This window comes from Phasianus colchicus, unplaced genomic scaffold, assembly GCF_987193195.1.
Source record: "Phasianus colchicus unplaced genomic scaffold, bPhaCol1.hap1.1 HAP1_SCAFFOLD_62, whole genome shotgun sequence".
Taxonomy (NCBI): Eukaryota; Metazoa; Chordata; class Aves; order Galliformes; family Phasianidae; genus Phasianus; species Phasianus colchicus.
In genome coordinates this window covers 389,313-412,671 of record NW_028325238.1, presented here as the reverse complement: position 1 = coordinate 412,671, position 23,359 = coordinate 389,313, and the positions used below count along the sequence as shown (strand labels likewise).

General features: G+C 54.8%; 1 protein-coding gene and 1 long non-coding RNA gene across 3 annotated transcripts; one reads left to right on the top strand and one right to left on the bottom strand.

Moving 5' to 3' along the window:
* Positions 1-3,791: 3,791 nt before the first annotated feature.
* Positions 3,792-9,549, bottom strand: LOC149911652 (uncharacterized). 2 transcript variants are annotated; one of them, XM_090133451.1, is made up of 12 exons: positions 9,409-9,549; positions 8,834-8,895; positions 8,126-8,279; positions 7,618-7,874; positions 7,213-7,283; positions 6,782-6,861; positions 6,548-6,659; positions 6,059-6,182; positions 5,348-5,485; positions 4,886-5,028; positions 4,556-4,681; positions 3,792-4,446 (listed from the first exon to the last, which is right to left on the bottom strand). In XM_090133451.1, exons 1-12 carry the CDS (start codon positions 9,485-9,487, stop codon positions 4,326-4,328), a joined length of 1,467 nt encoding a protein of 488 aa, XP_089989577.1. In that variant the 5' UTR covers positions 9,488-9,549; the 3' UTR covers positions 3,792-4,325. The 2 variants fall into 2 exon arrangements, with proteins under 2 accessions (XP_089989577.1, XP_089989576.1); XM_090133450.1 differs by lacking the exon at positions 9,409-9,549 and having other exon boundaries at positions 8,834-9,085.
* Positions 9,550-16,802: 7,253 nt separating this feature from the next.
* Positions 16,803-21,869, top strand: LOC149911651 (uncharacterized). The gene is made up of 3 exons (XR_016463061.1): positions 16,803-17,704; positions 19,232-20,109; positions 20,478-21,869. It is a non-coding gene; the product is annotated as an uncharacterized LOC149911651 (long non-coding RNA).
* The last annotated feature ends 1,490 nt before the right edge of the window (positions 21,870-23,359 follow it).

Genomic DNA, 23,359 nt, shown 5'->3' with positions numbered 1-23,359 from the left:
TTTGATGGGTGGACCACTCGATGGATAAGAAACTGGTTGAAAGGCCACAGACAGAAGGTGGTCATCAATGCCTCCATGTCCAGGTGAGGCTGGTAATGAGTGGCTTCCCCCAGGGGTCTGTCTTGGGATCGGTGCTCTTTAACATCTTTATCAATGACATCGATGACGGAATCGAGTGCACCCTCAGCAAGTTTGCTGACGACACCAAGCTGAGTGGTGTGGTTGACACGGTTGAAGGAAGGGATGCCATTCAGAGGGACCTCGAGAGGCTAGAAAGGTGGGCCTGAGTGAACCTGATGAGGTTCAACACAGCAAAGTGCAGAGTTTTGCACTTGGGCCGGAGGAATCCCAGGCATCCCTACAGACTGGAAGGAGCGGTCCTTGAGAGCAGCCCTGTGGAGAAGGACCTGGGGGTCTTGATGGATGAATTAACATGAGCCAGCAGTGTGCCCTTGTGGCTCGGAAGGCAAATGGTATCCTGGACTCCATCAGAAGAGGGGTGGCCAGCAGGGACAGGGAGGTGATTGTTCTTGGTTGTTCCCCTCTTGTGAGGCCCCATCTGGAATACTGCGTCCAAGTGTGGAGCCCCCAGTACAAGAAAGACAGGGAGCTGTTGGAGAGGGTCCAGAGGAGGGCCACGAAGATGATCAGGGGACTGGAGCACCTCCCCTATGAAAACAGGCTGAGGGAGTTGGGCTTGTTCAACCTGGAGAAAAGAAGGCTGAGGAGTGACCTCATTGCAGCATTTCAGTACCTAAAAGGAGCCTAAAACAGGAGGGGAATCAACTCTTTGAAAGGGTTGATGACTGCAGGACGAGGGGAAATAGTTTGAAGTTGAGGGAGGGGAGATTTAGGTTGGATGTCAGGGGGAAGTTCTTTACAGAGAGAGTGGTGAGGTGCTGGAACAGCTGCCCAGAGAGGTTGTGGATGCCCTGTCCATCCCTGGAGGTGTTCAAGGCCAGATTGGATGGGGCCCTGGGCAGCCTGGCCTAGCATTAAACAGGGAGATTGGTGGCCCTGCATGTGGCAGGGGGGTTGGAGATTTGTGATCCTTGAAGTCCCTTCCAACCCTGGCCATTCTGTGATTCTGTGATTCTGTGATTCTGTAAAGGGGGTCTAGGGCAGAGAGTGGGGGTTGTGGGGGGATGACTGGGGGGAGGAGAATGAAGCTTCCATGAGTGGAAAGGGGGCCTGGGGGAAGGAGGGAGGGGAGAGCTGGTGGTTGTGGGGGGCTACTATGGGACATAAGGGGGGTCCTGTTAGGGAATATTGGGGGTCAAAATGGGGGAATGGACTCTAGAGGTCAGGAAGGAGGGCATGGGGGGTACAGGGGACTCTATGGATCAGAAAATGGGGTCAGGAAGGAGGGGGGCAAACTGAGGGGACTGGGGGATGGTAGGAGACTATGGTTCAGAATAGGGGAATTAGAGTGGGGGTATTTGGGGGGACAGGGAATTCTGGAGGTCAGGTAGAGGGGACTGGGGGGGGATGAATCTGCGGGACAAAATGGGAAGACGTACGGGGGGGGCGGGAAAGGGGACACAAGGGATCAGAGTGGGGGACTGAGGAAGGAACGGGATGGGAGGGGGCCAGGCATGGGACCCTGGGGGTCAGAATGGGGAACAGGGGCAGACACTGGTGGAGGAACAACTGGGGAGGGGTGGACGAGGACTCCATCGATGAGAATGGGGGAATTGGAGGTGGGGACAGGGGAGAGAGTGGAACCCCAGGGGTCAGACTGAGGGACTCCAGGGGTTGTAGGCGACCCGTGGTGGAGGTGGGGGGAAGGCAGTGAAATACCCTGGGTGGGGGACGGGGGGCACGGGGCCTGAAGCCTGAGTGGGGCTCGAAGGGCAGTGGGGGGCGAAGAAGACCGGGAGAGTGGGGGGACGGAGAGCCCTCAGGGATCTCCTGGGGAGGTGGGAGAGCGACTCGGGGGAGGGCAGAGCTCCAAGGATGGGATGCAACAGGCAGGCATCAAGATACTCCCCTCCATCCTCCTTCCAAGCGTCTCTCTATGCAATTATCTGGATATTTCCAACCATACAAACACCATAATCCTCAAAGGAAGAGGAGGGATTGATGTGGGGTGCTCTGTTCGGCAGCAGGGATTAGCACATCGGTTTAAGAACCAACGTGTGAGTTTAGCAAAAGGAACCCATGAGCGATAGTTCCGAAACTTTCCGTTTCGGCTTCAGGGGGGAGAACAGCCTCGTTTCTCCTCCGGAACTTCGCACGGGGACACAAATGAACGCTTCTCCCTTCTGCCTCGATGACTGTGCCTCGCAAGAAGCCTCGATCGCCGAGGTTCGCTGCTTCGGAGCTGTTCCAGCCAGAACCGCAGCGACCGACCGCGAGGTACGGGGGTTTTCGCTCGGTCCCCTCACCCAGGATCCCCGAGACAACAGAGCGGCCGGGCAGCTCTGGCGAGAGCGGCTGACGCGGCGGGGACGTCGCCAGGGCAACGGCTCTGCATCCGCGCCCCCGCCGAGAAGAAGCCTCTGGGAGGGCAGCCTCGCGTCGCTGCCCACCACAGACGGAGAGGAGGAGTCGGGCTGTGAGGATCAGGCGGGCTGTTTCAGCGAGGAGAAACCGTAAGCCGCCCGTACGCGGGACTACACCGCAAGGAGGGTTGCGATCGCTGTCGGTGAGCGGTAAGTGCGGGGGCTCCCGTTAACGAGCCGGCAACGGGGCGAGGGCAGAGCCAGCAGTACCGGCAGCGGGGCGGGGCTGATCAGTCACACCCCATTAGGCTATCGAGTAGTGTTAGTGTGCCCCCAGATGGACCCCTGGGGGACAGCGCTGGTGACCGGCCTCCGCCGGGATGTGGAGCCACTGACAACAACCCTCTGGCTTCCACCATCCAGCCAATTCTCTATCCACTCGAGAGGCTGCTCCTCAAATCCATCTCTCTCCAATTAGAGATAAGGATATGGGGCGGGACCATGTCAAAGGCATCACACAAGCCCAGGTGCATGACATCAGTTGCCCCTCCTTGGACCACCAGTGCCGGCACTCCCAATGTAGAAGGCCACCAGATGGCTCAGGCACGATCTGCCCTTGGTGAAGCTGTGCTGGCTGTCTTGGATCGCGTCCTCATCTCGCATGTGTCTGAGCATCTCTTCCAGGAGCATCCACTCCAAGATCTCCTTGTGCTCAGAGCTCTGCCTGGCAACCATCTGCCTTCCTTTCCCCTGTTCTGGATTTCCCTTCCAGCTGTGTTCCCCGTGAAAAGGCAAATGGTTTCTCACTGTACAGCTGTTCCAGTCAAGCTTAATGTGGCCTTCAGACTGCCAGCTCAAATCTTTGTCTCAGTGCTGTCAGAGAGAGAATGTAAATGTTCCCCTTGTGGACGGCAGTGTTGGTTTGAAACTCCCTGCCTACAGTTACAAGCAAATCCACCTTTGCAGAGCTCCTGGCAATACAGTTCCCAGCTGCAGGCAGGAGTGCTCACAAGCCCTCTGGGGAAAGGAGAGGCCTTTCAGAAGCCCTCATGTTCCCTATGCCCCTGCCTGCTCCTCGTCCCCACAGAGCTCCCCTGCGGTTCTCCCACGGAATTTCTGTTGCTGGGAGGGAGCTATGGGGATACGAGGGGACACATCAATTCTTCTGCACAGGAAGTGTGCACGGCCAGCAGAGATGGCTGCCGTCCTGGGAATCCGCTCTTGGAGAGCATGGGCCTACCGGGCCTTGGGAGCAGCTCTTGTTGCCACCCAAACTCCTCTCTCAAAGCACGGCTCCATCACATTAGTTGATGGCAACAGACACGACACCAGCAGACCGACTGGAAATAAGGCCAATTTATTTTTATTGGGAGTACTGCGTCCAGGGCTGGGGCCCCAGTACAAGAAAGACGCAGAGCTTTGGATCGAATCCAGAGGAGGGCCACTAAGATGATCAGAGGGCTGGAGCACCTCTCCTATTGAGAAAGGTGGAGGGAACTGGGCTTGCTTAGTTTGGTGAGGAGAAGGCTCCGGGGAGACCTCATTGTGGCCAATTCTTGAAGGGAGGATATAAAGTGGAGGGGGAACGGCCGTTGACGAGGCTGGATAGTGACAGGACAAGGGGGAATGGTTTTAAACTGTGGAAGGGGGGGCAGAATTTGGTTAGATGTTAGCAGTTCTTCCCGCGGAGGGTGGTGACGTGCTGGAACAGCTTGCCGAGAGGTGGGGGATGCCCCATCCCTGGAGGTGTTCTAGGCCAGGCTGGATATGGCTCTGGGCAGCCCGGTCTGGTGGTCGGCGACCCCGCACATAGCAGGTGGGTTGAAACTAGACGACCTTCAATGCCCTTTTCAACCTAGGCCATTCAATGAGTCTTTGATTCTACGATCTTCCATTCACAGGTGGAAATCTGGACAGCTTCCCAGCCCCCTTGCCGAGAGCTCCACCGCGGTCACCACCGTTGGCTGCACCTTCCCCTCTGGAGCGACGCGAGCATCGAGCACTACGGAGGTGAAAAGAACAGCGCACGGAGCGTTACGGGCTGAGCGCAGGCAAGTAGTGCAGGCTGGGCTCCAGCCCGGCTCTCAGGATCTGCTGCCTGTGGAGCTCACCAGGGGAGCTGCCGCTTCAGCTCCAGCTTCTGCCGGTTTCTTTCCGCTGTGCTGGCAAAAGCCTCTTGCTGATGGAGGTGCGGCTCCAACCTTTGGAGCACCTGAGCCACTCGTGGGGAAAGGAGGCTGCAGCAGGAGGAGAAAGTCATCCCTTGGGCTCTGCTGAGCCCCCCTGCCTCTCCCCTCACCCAGCCCAGCATCCCCGTGCTGCCGCGTGTCCCCACCCTTGCACCCCGCCAGAGTTTTTGGCCGGGCCGGGCCTGTCCCCGAGCTGCAGGGTCACAGCTGCCCGAGTGCCTCAGGCAGCCAGCAGAGCCCGCACACACTTACTCAGCATGCAGTGCCAGCTTGGTCGCTGTTCCCATTTTACTTCCCGGCAGAGGATCCACATCCTTCCTCCACCTCCTCTCCACTTGCTGTCCCCTGGGCTGGGCTGGAGGATGCGGAGCACGCATGCTCTGCCTGGCCATCAGCTGCCAAAGAGGAGACGCTGTCAGCAAAGTGGCTGGGAGCACGGGGCTGTTTCTCAGAAGCCCTCTGTCAAGGGCCCTGCAGCAGGCCTCGGCAAGCAGGAGACTTGGCCCTGCCAGCCCACGGCTGCCCGCCGCCCTTCCCTTCTCCCTGCAGGGCTCTCCCTGTGAGGTGCCAAGCTCTCCTCCCAGGGAGGAGCAGGCCAGCCCCTGCCATGCTGCACGGCGCCTGTCCCGCTCCCCACCCCCTCAGTCCTGCTGAGCTCGCAGCCTGGCTCAGAGGATGGCGGCTGTTGCCAGCAGGCTCGATCCCTGACAGTACCTGGGGTGGACGCTGGTCCGCCCCTACGCTCCAGCCTTCCCACGCCGCCCTTTCTGCCCGTGCTTGCTCTACTTGCTGCTGGTGCATGGGCCACGTGCGGTCTACTTCTTTCCACAATGCAGACACTTCCCGGAGCTCCTGCAGAGACACAGCAGCATACAGGATCAGCCTCAGCCCCTGGGACTTTCCTTCAGCTCCACGCTCCTGCTCCTCGCCTCTGGCAGCCGGTCAGCACTGTTTTGTCCCTGAAAGACCAGGGGCCCTAAAGGCAGGACGGGATCCGCAACTTGTAGCAAACGTGGCTCAGAGGTCGTATTCCACTCTCATGGCCCCTGCTCAAAATCAGAGTGCTGTGGCAGGTGGCAGGCCAGGAGGCGAGAAAAGATAGGGAAGGTGTGCAGCACCCTCCATCTACTGAAGAGGAGCTGAAGGAGTGGGTAGAAATGTGAAATGATGGCACCCCAAGGGCTGTGCTCCAGGTCACTGCACACACAGAGGCTTTTGCTTCCCTCCCTGTGGAAGCACTCAAGGCCAGGCTGGGTCAGGCTTAGAGCAACCTGGTCTAGAGACAGGTGTCCCTGCCTACAGCAGGGGATTGGAACTAGGTGGTCTGAGTGGCCCCTTCCAACCCAAACTTCTCTATGATTCTACCATTCTGTCATTTGTGCAGTCTCAAGCAGCACAGTCCCCGTAGCAAGGCAGGGCCGGTACCTGCAGCACCCTCTTAGACTCCTCTGTGGCAGGGAGTGCAGTGCTGGTCTGGGCAGGAGTAGATGCTTCCTTCTGTCCCGCTTTCTTCGTCCTGCGGGAGCTGCCTGCACATGGTGGGAGCGTGCTGCAAACAGACACAAGAGGAGTCTGCAGGAGCCCAGGGCACCTCAGTCTCCCCCCGTGCTCCCACAGCTGTAAAGATGGGCTCCGGTGCAGTGCGGAGAGACCCCTGAAGGGAGAAGAGCTTCTGCCATCAATGGGGATCAGCATTCAGCTCCCCCAGGGATCGGGGGCCAGGGTGGAACATGAAGCTGGTGTGTCTGCCTCGAGCAATTGTGCCGCGTGCTTGCCATCCCTGGAGAGAACGGCTCCCACTGGGACACGTGTGTCAGGAGCCTTTCTGGGTGCTGAGAGCTGGCAGCTCCAAAGGGGAGGCTACTCCTACACGAGCACACGCATCTCCTTCTTCTTTTCACCCAAGGCTCTCACCTGGCAGAAGGCTCCTTCGCCACATCTTTCTGCCTTGAGCTTGGCTTGCGCTGCAGCAGCATGGAGGGGGGAAGTGTCTTCCGCCTCTGCAGCAGCCTGCCGGCAGAGCCCCCTGGAACCAAGACAGAAAGAAGTTCTTCAGAGCAGCCCAACGGACACAGCACGTGAACCTGGATCCAGCCACCCGGCACGGGACAGGGCCCACCTCCCTACAGCTGGGACCCGTTCCCTCACCTCTACTCATCTTCCGCTCTACTGCAGCTTTCTTTTCCGCGGCAACCTCTGCTCTGCTCTTTTCCACAGTGAGCTGAAACCTGGAAACAAAGAGTGACAACCCTTGAAGAAGGATGACCTCCTACCCATGCAGCTGTTGGCGGTATTTATCTATGTGCTATGCAAAGCGTGGCATCCTTTTCCTTCCTGGCCATGCCAAACCAGCACACGTAGCCCAAATTCCTCTGCACATGCAGTCCATTCTCTCTGATGAGAATTGGGACAGCTTGGGCACCAGTAACACAACCATGATTCCCAGGAGCCAGACTTTCCAGGATTTCTACCCAACTGGATGCCGAGCACGCAGACCCAGCAGGGCACGTCTCAGAGGAGGAGGTGGGAAATAAGCCTGTCTCCTGGCCAGCTAAGTGCTGCAGAGGAAATGCGCTCACCTCGGGAACACCCGGATCCCATGGGCGGTGGTCTCTGGCCCGAAGTCAGCAGAATCTTCTGTCCAAAATCTCTGCAAAGGGACACAGACCTGCTGGAGGCTTGCCAAGGCCATTTTTTCATGGCTCTTCTTGACAGGAAGCAAGCCTGGCTCCCATGCCAAGAGAAAGCTGCTCTCCACCAAAGCCTCTTCCGTGAACATCAGAGCTTTGTTCTGCTCTGAAGGAGCAGGATGGCCAAATAGAGAGGCTGTGCAAGAGCACTGCCAGGCTTTCTGCAGGGGCAGAGATCCAGGAAATCTCTTTGCTAGTGGAGAAAGCCGTGGGGACAAGCATTGGACTGGCCTGCCACATCCAGGCTGGCCAGCAGTGATCTGATGGCGCACCCTCAAAACCTCCTCAACTTACAGTGCGGAACAGAGAAAGGACGGTGGCATTGCTTTCCAGCGTTGCAATGCAGCTGCAGAAGAACCTCATGAGGAGGAAGTCGTCTTGGCACGTCATAACGCCGATGTTCTTAAAGACAAATGAGACGGGCTCCCTGTTCCTCAGGAGGTGACAGTATAAGAGCACGCTCTCTCGCACGCAGCGCAGCACCACGTTCAGCGGGACGCCGGAGGCTCGCGAGAGCTGCCGGTAGTTGAGCGACTCAATCTTGACATCGTCTGCAAGGAGAAGGCACAGCCTCACTGCCACAGCAAGCCACATTCCCATGCAACATGATCGTGACCAAATCCCATAGAAAAGGTCTTTCGGAGAAACAGCTCTTGAGCTGTGGTTCCTTCGGGATGAACTCACGCTGTACCCCGAGCTTTGCAGACAATTCTCTGCTGCTCCCGGCCATTTCCAGAGAGCAGGGATAACACACCCAGCCAGACGTGGGACAGGAAGGGGAAGGTGGCTGCTGCCTTCTCACCAGGGATGATGTCATTGGGTGACTGGAGGTCCTGCAGCCACAGCACCCCGATGTCCAGCTGGAAGACAGGCCTTAGCACCGAAACTGCCTCTTCTTTGCTGTGGAATTGCTCTCGGACCCCAGCAAAGACCCCGAGCCCCGGAACCAGGACTCCCTGCACGGGGAAAAGACAGAAAGGCTGACGAGTGTGTACTTTAGGGGCGGCAAAAGCCACAAACATCAAGAGCATGGGGTCACTGCTCTCCGCCCTCCCCACTCCTGATGGACAGCAGGGTGAGATGGGGCTCTCTGGAAAGCTTTGGAAAAATCTGTGATCCCTGCAAGACAGTCACCTTCGCATAGTATTTCCCAACATCCTTTGGCTAGAGAAGAGCCCGGGCATTTACAGCACAGGGCTTAAGCCTGGGACTTATTCCCAAGGACATCCTTGGCATAGGGCCAGAAAAAATCCCCCACCCATTTCTCCCTTGGCTCTCCCCGTTCTGATCACAGGGCAGAGCAAAGCCCCTGCGTGTGCCGAACGTTTGCTCAGGGCAGCTCTGGCCTTGGGTTTCCCTCCCAGTTGGCCAACAGGCTGCTCTGGGCACCCGGCTTGGGCTCAGAGTGCTGCTCAGTGTGGTGCTCAGGGAGGGACTGCTCTGTGAGGCCCACACTCTTGGCGGGACTGAACCTCTCTCCAGGGCAAGGGCCACCAGCATACCAGCCCACCTTGTCCAGCTTCATCTGTTCCAGGATGTAATCAGACACGGCATCCCAGACCGCCACAATCTCTGCAAAGGAAAGAAAAGACATGTCATGCTCCAGGACAGCCTCTTCACAACTGCTTGGCAAGCTCCTCACACAGACAGTGATCGATACAGGCACACGCACACACCCCAGAAAAGCACCGCCATGGCTAGCGGAGCTGGGCTTTGCTCTGATTTCAGCCTTATTCAGGGCCCCGAGGGGAAACGGGGACATAGGAAACCTGTGGGACACAGGATGCCTTTCCTCCCAGAGCAGGAACCTACGGAAACACCTGTAGGTGTGTTCTCCCAGGGAAACCTGGTCTTGGACTGCCCTATCACAGGGGACTGAGCATGCCTAAAGGAACCTGGGGGCTCTGGGCAGCTCTACTATTGGGACCTGGCTGCCACGTGGTCCCCAGAAGAGCTGGACCCTTGGGCAGGGCTCTTGCAGCAGCCCCCAGCCATGCCCAGCCAAGCACAGAGAGCAGGAGCTGAGGCTTTGGACAGCTAACAGCCCCGTGCGATGCCTTGGGAAGGGAGTCCGGAAAGCCTTACCTTTGGTAGAGAGTTCCAGCAGCGTTGGGAACGTGTAGACCAGCTCCGAGCTGAGGCTCACAGTCCAGCAGCCTTCCATGTCGCTGGCCGACAGCCCTCAGCTCAGAACTAAGGATGCCCTCCACAAACAAGGCTCCTCAACCAACCAACAATTCTCCGCAAAGTGCCCCTGCTCCTCCACGTGTCAACAAAGGTCACCCAGTGCAGCCTTGCTGCCCCTGAGCCGACTCCTGACCGCAGAAGGACAGAGCCCCTGAGCAGTGCTGCAGCAGCGCCCAGGCCTTGCAGGGAAGTGCTGGCACTGATGCTGCCCTGTGGAAGATCTCCTTGTGATGCAGCGCATCGCACTGTGACATCAGCCCGGGTCACCTGGAGCTCTGTTGGGTCACTGGCATGGAGAGGAGATCTCCTCTTCCAGGAGGAGTTCCAGTTAACTTACTGAATTCTGTTATGAAAGAACGCAAGCCTAACTTTAATGGCTTAGTAAGAGAAGTTGTTTCACGTCTGCTTAATAAACAAAAACCTGTGCGTTCACAGGCACACACACACCTCACGAGGTTGAAATATCATTATTGACAGTCACCGTGGTTTACTCGGCAAATGGCACGAGAACTTGCCACGTGTCATACAGGCTGAAGCTGGTGAGCTGCTGGCGACGCACAACGATGATGACACTGCATCACGGCTGTGCCACGCTGATGTCACATGTGGTCTCCTCTGGTGGTGGCACAGAGTTCACCACCGTGTGTGTCCCCGTCCTCGTGGCAGACAATGATGGGCACCAGAGGGCTCCAGTGTCACTGAGTCCGGCTGTAGGCAGGCCTGGAGGGGTGACAAAGGACAGCAAGAGGCTCAGAGACAGCACGGTGACAACGCGGGGCCACCAGTGCCTACCTCTGTGTGGTGATCACAGCACAGGGAATAATGTCATCCAAGGGATGGTGACACACGAGTGATGGCGACACCGGATGACGGTAACAACAGTGACAGCCAGGGATGGGGACACTGCATCACGGCTGTTCCACATCGAGGTCACCCTGTGTCACGGTGTTACCTGAAGACAGTGACACTCGATGACACCCAATGGCATCCAGTGAAGGTGACACCCAACGATGGTGACACCACCAACCCCATGTCACACCCCACGTGTCCCCCAACTGTCCCCAGCCCCCCTCCCTGTACCCCTCCTCGTCACCTCTTCAATGAGGATGGCACCGCGCTGCAGTTGTGCCACCATGGCAGGGGGGACAGCTTGGGACAGTCATGGACAGCCAGGGTGACAGCGACACCAGGCTCCAGGAGCTGTAGGACGCTGATGGGGCTCTCGAGGTAGACGGGTTGGTACGGCCCCAGATTCCATGGTTACAGTGACAGTGTGGACTTCGGGACAGGCGGTTGTCCCGGTGCTGGCATCCGGTGCTGGGACCGGGGGGGGGGGGGGGGGGGGCAGACAGGTGGACCCTGGGGGTCAAAACGGGGGAGGCACAGAGGGGAGGGGTGGGCACCTTCGGCCCACGGAGCCGAGCGCGTTCCACCGCCGCCTCCTCCTCTCCCTCCCTCCCTCCGCCGCTCGGGCGCGTAGCGCTTCCCCACGCCGCTCTTCCTTCCCTCCACCCCCTGCCGCTCCTCCCTTTTCTCCCCCCGGCCCCCTCCGGGCCCCGTCCTCCCTCCCCACCGGCTCCGCTCCCTCCCCCGGCTCCCGGGGGTCTAGCCGAGCTGCCCTCCCCCTTCACCGCCCCTACCCGGCACCGCGCCCCTCTCCCCGGGCCGTGCCGGGGATTACGCGCAAATCGCCTCGGCCTTAACCCTGTTTGCGGGCGCTCGGGCTGTCGGGGAGCTCCCGGGGTGTGCGGACGGCCCTTCACGCCGCCTCTCCGTTGCCCCGGACCGGACCGGCGACCCCCGGCCCTCATCGAGCGACCTTCGAGCTCGGCGCCCCCTAGACTCGCAGGAGGGGCCCGAGGGGGTGAGAGCATAAAGGGCAGCCCTACTGAGCAGCCCCTTGCCCCCGCTGGGGGATCTGGGCTCAGCAGCTGGTCCCGCGTATAGGGCGAGCACTGCGATGTAGTCCTTCGAGGCATGGGTCGGGACGCGATCCGTGGCTGGGACGTGGGCTGGGACATGGGCCCTGCGTTAAATGCAGAGCAGAGATGGACACCGTGTGCATCCGTTCATGGGGGCACCACGCCTTAAGGAGCAGCACATTTCTCTGCCCTCCACCAAGCCTTTTATTGACACACTGAGTGTTTACTTGGAGGCTTCTCAGTTTACGAGTTACCAGCATACCCTTGAACCAGCATACCAGCCAACGTCTCATGGCTCTTCAAGTGGAGCTCATGTCTCCTACAAACTCAACCCTTTCACTGATTGTTTTTTTCCTCTTGCTGTACAACAGCAGGGTATGTGAAAGAGCAGAATTTCAGAGGAGATAGGAAACAAAGCTCCATCACCACGTGAAGCCACGCTGTTCTTTTCTCCAGCATTGCTGTGTTGCTTTCGTTCCAGCCTGCCCTTTTGAGTTCACAGCTGCCAGGTTTGATCACAGAAAGTAATCACTGGGTTGTCTACTTGGTAAGTGCAAACATCAGGAAAGCAGTTGGAATTCACAAGAATAGAAGAAAGGAAATTGCATTGCTAATATTTAAAGATATAGTCATTTTCTTTGTGGTTTTAGGCTTTCATACAGAGCATTAGGATACTGCAAACTGAGGGTAGTTTGCAAGAAGTAGCAATTTTTGCCTCTCCTGCCCTCCCTCTCAGTAAAAAGGTGAAGTACCTTCTGTATTTTACTAAGCCTACTAAGTTAAAGTGGTGCACCACTAACTCAAGCCCAAAGAAGTGCTGCAGTGGTATAGCTCATCGGGAGACTGAAACTGCTGCAGCTCTTCCAGCAATAGAAAAAAAGAACTATTTTTGTTGACCGTGAGTTTATGAGTGGTCTGTTGTTGAATTGCTTTTGTTGAAGGGTTGTAACCTCAGAAGGGAGCAAGCCAGATGACTGACAGCAGGTTACTTTTTTGATGATGGTGAGAAATTGCATGTGGTTGTCCGAGGATGTTTGGTCTCCTTCCCTTTACCCCCAGGTGAGAGATACTGCTAAGGAATACCATCCTACAAAAGCCTGAAGACTAAGAATTGGTGTCAGAGTCATATTAGCTCCCCTACTTACCACGTGATGCACTGGATAATCACACGACTGCTGTTCTGTATCCTTTGACATCATCCAGCCTCTGTAGCCATGGCCATGCTTTGTGGCAGAAGTGGTCTGGTATTAAATATTTGTCATCCTTGCACCCTGCTGAACCACAAAAGCCAAAAACAAGAAACAAGACTCTTATTTAAGCTACTTCTTCAGCTCCAGCCCTATACATATTCTACTACCTTAAAGTTCAAACCGGTTCTTGGTGTCCCTTTTGCCCCATTTTTTATTTCATATGCCTTAAATCTTACAGCTGTGACTAGATAGATAGACAATTTTGTTCACCTCATTTCATCCCCTGGAGTTCAAAACTTAGTTTCCATTAGTGGAAAGCTAGTATAGGCCCCTGAAGACTACAACAACCTACTTAAGCTTAAGGTATGTTTCAAGGTCGTGTTGGATAAGGAGGAAAGAAATCAGCTCCTACTAGCTAATGAAAACTGCAATGTCATTTCAGATCAGGCCTGCCAGTTTGGGCTCCAAGATGCCAAATTTGTTTTTTCACTTCTTTTTGTTCAGGGGATAGATTCAAACCTGCTGACAAGCCTGCCCTTAGTGATTTCCCCTCATGTGAGCTTTGCTCACCCTATCTGAGAGCCCCATTTTACAGAGACCAAGGTCTGTGCACTGCTTGACAGAACTAACTGAAAATCACAGGCCAAGTACTCCTCTAAAAACATGTAATTCTGTCAAAGCAGACATGGAATTTGAGGACAGGTGTCAAAACCACAGGATTATTTATTTATTTGTTTGTTTATTTTTAGGGGCATGCTGCTGTGTTTGCAGAGGGGCAAGAGAACTGAAGGCAAGGGAACTTAAGTTGAGGAGGTGCTGCCCACTAAAATAAACCATGGCACCTGTCCCCTGAAGGAAGGGGGTGGTGGTCTGGGAGGAAACCTTCCAGAGGTCTACGGTTGAACCAGATGATATTCATGGCCTTTTCCTACCTTAACGATTCTGTGAGTCCATAATTCAGAGAGCAATCTTCACAGCTGGCCTGGGAGCAGGAAGTGAGCATATAGCTGGTCTGCCAAACTGCATCAAAACATCTCCATGAGGGGAGATGGAGTTTGTTTCATTTCATCCTGGTTTTTTGACTTCGTTCCAAGTTGTGTTTTTGTGTGTTGTTTTTATTTTCTTTTCCTTCAAGTTTTTCCACTTAGTCTAGACGTTTGGGTTTGAATTTCTCAGTAGTCCGCTGTATACGCTGCGTTCAAAGATGTCTCATATCCTTCTGTCTCTTCTGTTCCCTGCCCTTAATGACTCAGTGAGAACTGGATCAACAGAGTGAATGCTTCATTATTGACTTTTTTTTTTTTTTTTTTTTTAAACATGAAACGCATTGAAAATAGTAACACATGCCTGCCTTCTCTAAGCAAAATATTTTGGCTGTGTTGGACACGCTGAAACATACAGATTTTGAATTCAATGCAAATGTTTTGTTTAGACATTGACAACAAAACCCCCATCTCTTGAAGTACTTCCATTCTTCATGGAAAACAAACAAACAAACAAAACAACAAAAAAGCCTTTCCATTGAAGAACTTGCCATTTTCTTTCCCTAAATTGAGGCAGGAAAACCTTAAAACAATGATTTTTCTTCATATTTTTTTTTTCCAGCATTGCCTTCAGCATGTACCATATAAAGAATATATGCTAATGTTCATCAACTGATGCTAGCATCAAATTTCCTTCTTTTCTTGGCACATAATACGCACGCCTACTTTGAGTAAATTCTTCAAGGAAATGTTGCTCATTCTCCTCATAGTAGATATGCCAGTTGGATTCTTTTCTGTTAAGTAATTTTGGATGACATCCAAAGGTAAGGTTTGATCAACGGGGTAACTGGGTAGTTCCTGCCAGATAGATAGGTGGTAACAACCCACAGGAAATGGATTACAAGCAGAGAAAAAAGCACTTAGTTTTCAACCCTTCAGATAGAGCCAAAGTAACACAATGGGTTAAGGAACACATTTAAAACTAAAGGTATGTTTTATTATTGGCCAAATCCTGATACCTGTCTTGAAGCCCGCTCCTTTCTCTTTGTGAGGGCATTCAGACAAAATGCTGTAGAAGTTCTGGATTTCTCCCACTTCACAGTGTCTGTTGCTTGGGAATATTTCGTGCAAGGAACCTGAAAAAATGCTTTCGCCCACACTTTCTTCACAGGCTTTTTCCACCTTGTGCTTTTTCTTGTCGTTATTATTCCTCTTGTTACTGTAATTGCTGCTTCTGTATGTATCTGTACAAGACAGGATGCTTTTAAACAGTTCCCCACTGTTTTCAGTGTCACAAGGTGGAAGTTATTAATGCAGCTGGCAGGAATGTGTCTGTTGCCTTAGGGAAGGGCTGCAGGAAGCAAGAAATTGCAGTGAGAAGAAAGCCCTGCCCTCAGAAAAGAATTTTAGTGAAGGACCAGCAGAGGTATGGAGGGACAACCCACCTGCCACTTCATTGCCTTCTTCTTGTTTTACTTCCCCTTCTCAGTATTTTTTCCTCAGATGTTAGCATCTCCTACTTTCTCTGTTGTTCTACTGACTTGATTCGGATATATCTAGCAGGAGGTTGATGTGTTTCTCATTCAGTATTGTCAGGGCATTAGGAAAAGTATTAACAGCAGGTTGTGTGTTTATGGCCTCAAGTTGTGCCAGGAAGATTCAGATTGGACATTAGGAAAAATTTCTTCTTCAAAGGTGTGGTTAGATGCTGAAATGGGCTGCCCAAAGAGATGGTGGAGTCACCTTCCCAGGAGGTGTTCAGAAAACATTTAGATGTCGTACTGAGGGACATGGTTTAGTGGGGAAATACTGGTGGTAGGTGGATGGTTGGACTGGATGATCTTGAAGGTCTTTTCCAACCTTGGTGATTTGATGATTTGATGATGATGAAGAGGACTACAGTGATCAGAATGGGGGAACTGGAAGGGGGAAAAAGGGGAGGGGAGGCGCAACCCCGGGGGTCACACAGAGCGACGGGGGAGGTTGTGGGCGACCAGTGGCGGGGGGAGGGGAGGAGGGCAGTGAAATACACGGGGCGGGGGAGGCGGGGAGACACAGGGCAGCTGCCCCCGCCGAGCGGAAGCCCCGAGCGCCACAGAGACCCCGCGGGGCCAACGCAGAGCGGCACGTGGCCCCCAGCCCCCTTATCCCCGGCCCCGCCCCGGTGCCCCCCCCCGAACACCCACCTGTAGAAGCTGAGGCGGCGCTCGGAGCCCCGGGGTGCGCCGCCCCACTTCCGCACGGCCGCCTCCTCCTCGGGTCGCGGGGCTGGTGACGTCACCCAGCGGGGACGGCGCGGCGCACGCGCTGAGGCGCTGTCGCCACGGGGACGCCATCACGCATGCGCTGTCGCCGGGGGGGCGGCTTTACGCGCTGCAATGAGGGAGGGCGCGCCGTCTCCACGGCATCAGATGGAAAACGGCGCTTGGAGACTGCAGCTGCGGGGCAGCAGCTCAGCACAGCGCTGCCGATGACTGGAGCCGAGCGAGAAGCGGACTCTGCTGGGCCGGACTCCGTGCCGGGCTCGAACGCGCCTCGATCCGCGCGATCGCTCCCTCTCTTCCGGGGCTGCCCGGCTCAGCCAGGAGCCGCTCCCGGACACCGGGCGGGTCCCGCCTCTCGCGGTCAGCCGCCGCTTCTCGCAGCCCGGCAGCGCCTCGCCGCAACGACGGAGGACGGCTCGGTTCCCCCTCCGAGGACAGCCGGATTCTGACGGGGGACGGACGGGGCCGGCGGCGGTGCCCCCGCGCCGCCTTCCCCCGACCGCGCGGCGTCCCCGAGGGCGGCGGCGGGGCAGCGGAGCGGCGGAGCGCCGCTTTCCCCGCACGGAGCCCCGCGGCTCCTCCATCCCGCCGGCGCCATCGGCATCACCATGGCGGCGGCCCCGCGTCCGCAGCCGCCATTGGCGGAGAGCCCGCGCTCGGCCCCGCCTCCTCCGCTCTGCCATTGGTCGGTGCGCCGAACGGGGCGGGCGCTCCGCGCGGGGTCCTTTCTGTCCGCGGGCGCGCCGTCATTGCGACATCACCGCGCGCGTTCCCATGGCCCCAGCCCGGCTGCCCTCGCGATGCCTGCCGTCGTGCGCCCGCTCCGCTTCCGGGGCCTCGGCTGCGGCTGCGGGAGGAGGGCGGGGACGTGGGGGACCTCAGCGAGGCCGGGCCCGCGCCGCCCCGCTCCGCCCCGCCCCGCTCCGTGCGGGCCTTGCTGGAGAGCGGCGAGCGCGGGCTGGCGGCCGCCGGCAGGTGGGGGAGCGGGGCGTCCGGGCGGGCGGCGCGGCCCGGCGGTGGCGTGGGGAACCCGCTGGAGACGAGCGGCTCCGGGGCACCTTGGCGTCCCGCTGCAGGCGGCGGTCGCGGTGCCGGCCCGAGGCCGGCGCTGTGCGGGGCGGGGCTGAGCGCGGGGCGATCAGCTGCTGCTGCTGCTGCTGCTGCTCGGCCGGCTTCTCGGCCGCCTGCGCAGGGCGCTGCTGGCTCGCGTTCAGCCGAGCGTCGGCCCGCAGCTCCGGATCCTTTTCCTCCACGCGGCCTTCCGGCCGCTCTGCCCCAAGCCCGCAGCGATGCCTGGGGTCGTTGTGACCAAAGTGCGGGACCCGGCGTGTGGTGGTGTCGAACCTCGTGCCGTTGGCATCAGCCGTCGATCGGCCTGACCGGAGCCCTCTGCAGGGTCTTTGGAATCCTTAGGCAGATTATAGGAGGATGCCGTAGCTGAGGGGCGATGGGAGACAGGGAGGGGAGCATCCTGCCGTGCCACCGGCAGCCCGGGGACCACGTGCTGTGGGTGCCGGCACGAAGCTCCTCCATCCGTCAGCACGGGAGCTGCGGTTCTGGCTGCAGCGGCAGGAACTCAGCGCAGCCCTGCAGAGAGCGGTCCGGCAGCACGAGAAGAAGATGACGGCCGTGGAGTGCGAGAGCCTCAGCAGCGTCTGCAGCCCGCGAGGAGCTGAGCGGGGCTGGGAAGAGGAAGCTGTGGGAGTCCTGGGGAGGGACTCCCAGAATAGCAGCGTGAGTGGCAGGATCAGCTGCTTCCTCCTGACACCGTTTCCTTTGAGAAGCCAGTCCGCATTGTCACATCTGTGGGGTTGCACAGAACGCACAGGCATGTGGTAAGTTTAGGTTGGATATCAGGACAAACTTCTAAACAGTAAGGGTTGTTGAGCACTGGAATGGGCTCCCTGGGGAGGTGGTTGAGTCACCATCCCCAAACATGTTTAAAAACTGTTTGGATGTGGTGCTCCGGGACATGATTTAGAGGAGGGTTGTTAGAGTTGGGGTACTTTGCTCAGGTCATGGTTGGACTCGATGCTCTTGAAGGTCTTTTCCAACGTGAGCGATTCTGTGATTCTGCAGGGACACAGTGTGTTGGACTGCTGTTTGTTGCAGAGCACCAGCACAGGGCAGGACTGGGGACTGGGAAGATCACAGAAGATCACAGAAACACCAAGGTTAGAGAAGACCTGTAAGATCATCCAGTCCAACCGTCCACCTATTACCAATAGTTCTCACTAAACCATATCCCTCAACACGAAATCCAAACGTTCCTTGAACACCTCCAGGGTCGGTGACTCCACCACCTCCGTGGGCAGCCCATTCCACTGCCTGACCACTCTTTGAGAGAAGTAGTATTTCCTAACGTCCAGCGTAAATCTCCCCTGGTGCAGCTTGAAGCCATTCCCTCTAGTTCTGTCACCAGTTACATGAGAGGAGAGGCCAACACCCAGCTCACGACAACCTCACTTCAGGTAGTTATAGAGAGCAATAAGGTCTGCCCTGGGCCTCCTCTTCTCCACACTAGCTGCTAATGGATCGCTCCATTAATGCAAAATTGCTGTAATTAAGAGCAGGTAAATGCTCCTGCACAAGACTGGGCACTGAGACCTTTGTGTCTGTCAGTGATTCTCCAGCACGTTCTGTGTTAGCTGCACGGGGCTGCTTTCCTTTCTAGGGCCTGGGAACAGATGACAGCACTCTGATCAGAGTGATGGTGTCCTGCTCCGAAAAAGGATCTTTTTAGATCTGCTCTTCTTACCTGTATCCTCTCTTCTGTTCTGCCCTCTTTCTTCTCCCCTCTCATTCATCACTCTTCTCCCCCTTACAAGCTCCTCTCTTCCCTTTTTCCTTTGTTCTGCTCAATCTTTTCTCTCCTCTCCTTCTCTCCTCTCCTCTTTGTTGGCAAGAGGGCTCCGAGCTCCCTTGCTGGTGCGGAGAGGCTCAGACTCCCTTTCTGGTGCAGAAGGAACGATGAAGGACCTTTACTGAAGATGCTTACAACCTTTTATACCCGTGCAACAGCAACTTACATGTAGGAAGCAGGAGCCTCGTGTGTGTTTACGTCTGGCTCAAGTTACTGCTAAGTTTCTTTACTCATTAGCAAGATAATGACTTTCTTTATCCCACATCTCCCCCTTCGCTATTAAGAGAAAAAGAAGCACGGTTCAAAAACAATCCTAAAAGTAGCTAAACTAAAATTAATACACTGAACAAGGATGGGTTCTGTAGAGTACAAACAGCAGTCCATATTAACCAGTTCCAACGATTCCAATTCTTATGATTCCTTGGTGACACAGTTGACAAAGTGCGTCTTGTCGCTGTGAGTCCAAACCACTGATGAAAGTGCTGTGGTCATGTTACAGCAGATGATGAGACGGATGGCCAGACCCCCCAGATTCACATGAGCACCCACTGGACACCCCAGGACTCCTCTGGGACATCCCCAGACCCTTCTGGATGACTCCAGGACCACTCAGACCCACATGAGAACTCCCTGGACCCTACCAGACCCTGCTGGGCCATTTCCAGATCAGCCCAGGGACTCCTCAGAGCTCTTGGGCCCATAGTGGGAACTTCCAGATCCTTCCATGGTGCCACAGGACCAACCCGGGGACTCCCTGGACATCCCAAGGTCACAGAATCACAGAATCACAGAATCGTAGGGGTTGGAAGGGACCTCCAGAGATCATCGAGTCCAACCCCCCTGCCAAAGCAGGATCCCTACACCAGGTCCCTCTGGGATATCTCCAGACTCTTCTGGTTGAGTCCAGAAGAGCCCCCTGGAGCCCCCAAACCTCTCTAGGATGTCTCATGCAGATCCTTCTGCATGATTCCAAGTGGGGATAAGAGGGGATAAAGGAGGGTGTGGGTGGGGTGAGAAAGGGGTCAGTGGGACTTTTTTGGGCTGGAAAGGGGGGTTGTGTGGAATCTAGGGGGGGAAGGTGTGAGTGAGTGGGACTGCTGTGGGGTGGAAAGGGGTTCTGGTGATGGAGGGAGGGATGGAAGGGAAAAACTGGGGAGTTGTGGGGAGCTTCTATAGTAAAGGAAGTCTAGGGGCAGAGAGTGGGGGATGGGGGGGAAAGCAGAGGTTCTGACACAGTGCCTGTTCAACAGCTCCCCTCTGTGTCCCTTCCCAGGGAGAAACCACAGTTTGGGCCTGAATGACACTGGGCACACAGCTTCCTTCTTAGCTTGACGTCAAGACACCTTGCTGACACAGATCTTCTGTAAGAGATGCAAGGTTAGTTTGGAAATCCATGAGCTTCTCTAAGGTCATGCGTTACATCAAAGATCTAAAGGTTATCACAGAATCATAGAATAGCCTGGGTTGAAAAGGACCACAATGACCATCTAGTTTGAACCCCCTGCCATGTGCAGGGACACCGTCCACCAGACCAGGCTGCCCTGAGCCACGTCCAGCCTGGCCTCGAATGCCCCAAAGGATGGGGCATCCACGTCCTCTATGGGCTACCTTTTAAAATGCCTCACCACCGTCTGAATGCAAAACTTCCCCCTGATATCTAAACTAAATCTCCCCTGTCTCAATTTAAAACCATTCCCCATTATCCTGTCATTATCCACCCTCGTAAACATCTGTTCCCCCTCCAGTTTATACAGTTTATACGTTTCCTTCAAGTCCTGGGAGGTCTCCCGGAGCCTTCTCTTCTCCAAGCTGAACAAGCCCCGGTCCCTCGTTGCACCAAGAATGCCTCGGCGGCTGCATCTCCCTCGTCCCCCACCAGGGGGGACTTCACTGCACTTCAATGCACTTCAGTGCATTTTTTTTGTAACTTTTGGGTTGAAATGTTAAAGACAGTAAAAGGAATGTTATTTTAGTGATCTAAAAGTACAAAACAATAGTTGTAATTCTTATTTTCAGGATAGCTGGGCTAATCAGAATCTAGTTGCTCTTCAAGCTTAGTGTTGCTTATGTTGAGCTGTTTCAAGCTTTTACAGATGTTTAAATGAGAGCAGCTAATGACACCCAGTTTTCCCCAAGAACATAAAGACGACTTGCCACTCAGGAGTAGTGGTTTAACACAAAGCTTTTGAATGGCGTGGTCTTCCTTACAGCTGCAGTTCTAAGATGACCGTGTGTTAAGATCAGCTGCATCAAGCAGCTCTTTCATCCGGTTGCTGAAGACTAACAAAGACTAAATTTGTCAGAGGACAGCACCTAGCATTTAAAGAAGAGGTATATGTAGTTGTACCGTTTCCCTCCAGACTCCCTTGACTGTGCAGTCCAGCACCATAATGGATAGACCTTTATTCTTTGGAAGCCAGGTGCAAGGTGTTGTGTACACATCTCTGCTTGGATAAATAAAGGAGGATTACATTTGGGAGTTCTGCAAATTTGCAGGTGGATCCTAAATTTGTCAGCGATGAAGGGCAGGTGATTGAAATATGCTGGCATCCCTGCAGACAATAAATGCCATGACATGATTAGCAATAGTATTGCAGTCAGGATAGAGCAAGAACATACACCAGGCAAGAGTTGTGTGTTGAGTGGATGTACAGATGTTCAGCTGGATGTTTACTAAAAATGCGTATGTGACTCTTCATTGCTGGATTTCCAATGCTCAGATGTTCAGGATTAGGGAAGCAGCAAAACAAAACCATATTTGTAGAGGGTGGAGCAGATGTAAAGAAATATTTTCATTTTTAATATCATGAAGACATTTGTAATTAGATGACACAAGATTCAATTGGAAACCCAAATCAGACTTGCCATCATTCTCCTTTTATTTCATTTTAAATAAAACAGGAAAGCTATTGAGATACATTTGAGAAATTACCGTCAATAAAATCATTGCTTGAAAACTTTGTTTCTCCTTCCTCTTCAGCTGTTTTGTTTCCACTGCAGTCATGATTGAAGGAGATGGTAAGCAGTTCTCTAGCTGTTTTCTTAGCTTAGTTACGTTTTGATGAAAGTTCTTTCTAAAAGTGGAAGGAAGGTCCTTTGTTGAATCCCTCACTGCTCCCATTAGACCGCAAAGAGGTCTCTCCATCAGACATCAGGATAGATGTGATTAGTCAGAGGCCAAATGGGCAGAAGACCTTACAGCAGCTGTTTTGTGATGATGGAAGATCAAACAGGAGCTAAAGAGAAACCTTTTAGTAATAACCAAAGGCCAGAGTTGCTGGGAGATGCAGAGGAGGCTTCCTGCCCCACCGGCTTTAAAAAGGGACACATACCTCTGTGAGGGTGACCACATAGGCATCTCCCCAAATGAACTTAGGGATCCATGACCCAGATTTGTAAAATATTTAGATACTGAACAATTTAGGTGGGCTTTGTGAGGGATTACTTTTTATTAAGTGCCTAGCTTCTATTGTTTCAGTTTGGTTCCTGGAGATATTCACCTATCTGTCACAGGCACCTGTCTTTTGAAAACAGAGACTGATGATAATTGCACAAAACCAGGAAGGGATTGTACCTGGAAAGATCTGTCCTGCAAAGGCATAAGTGCAAGTGTCTTAATTTTGAGGAAGAGAGATTGTTTGGTGGGCTTTTTGGACTGTCATCAATGATGAAATGCCCTAAGGCAAATCATTTCACGTGCATCATGCCACGTTATTTTGTCCCTAGCTCTACAGCTCCCTCACCTAACACTGTAATACACGTCTTAGCCTCACCTAGGCCAAATCCATTCTCAAAGCGGGAGGAAGCCTCTGGTATACAAAAGGAGCCATAAAGTAGCTCATAGTCATGTGGGTCATGTAGTCATATAGGGTGAGACCTACGTTCCAGAAATGCGCTTTCCCCACACTTGGGGACTGGGCTGGACCTCGGCGGCTGCATTTCCCTCGTCCCCCACCAGGGGGCGCTGCTCCCCATCCAGCTCAGCACGCACCCTGCGCTCACTTCCAGGGGGCGTTCTCAGCAGCGTGCGCCCTTTGCACCGGGCAGCCCGGGCTGCGCTTTACTGACGTGCTGCTCGGCCGCGTTCACAACGTGTGCTCCAGTCAGCCCGCAGGCTGTCGGCTTTTCAGCGTCTATTACACAGCCCAGTGCCGGAGCTGGTGTGCGCTAAAGGCACCTGCAGCTGCCGGGACAGCCTGAAGAAAAGCGCACCTTCCCTACCAAGATAGTCTGAGGGAGCTGGGCTTCTTCAGTCTGGAGAAAAGAAGGCTGCAGGGTGACCTCACTGCAGCCTTTCAGTACCTAAAGGGAGCCTACAAACTGGAGGGGAGTCATTTCTTTGAAAGAGTAGACAACAGCAGGACAAGGGAAAATGGGTTTAAGTTGAGAGAGGGAAGATTTAGGTTGGATGTCAGGGGGAAGTTCTTTACAGAGAGAGTGGTGAGGTGCTGGAACAGCTGCCAAGAGAGGTTGTGGATGCCCCATCCCTGGAGGTGTTCAAGGCCAGATTGGATGGGGCCCTGGGCAGCCTGGTCTAGCATTAAATGTGGAGGTTGGTGGCTGTGCACATGGCAGGGGGGTTGGAGATTCATGATCCTTGAGGTCTCTTCCAACCCTGGCCACCTGT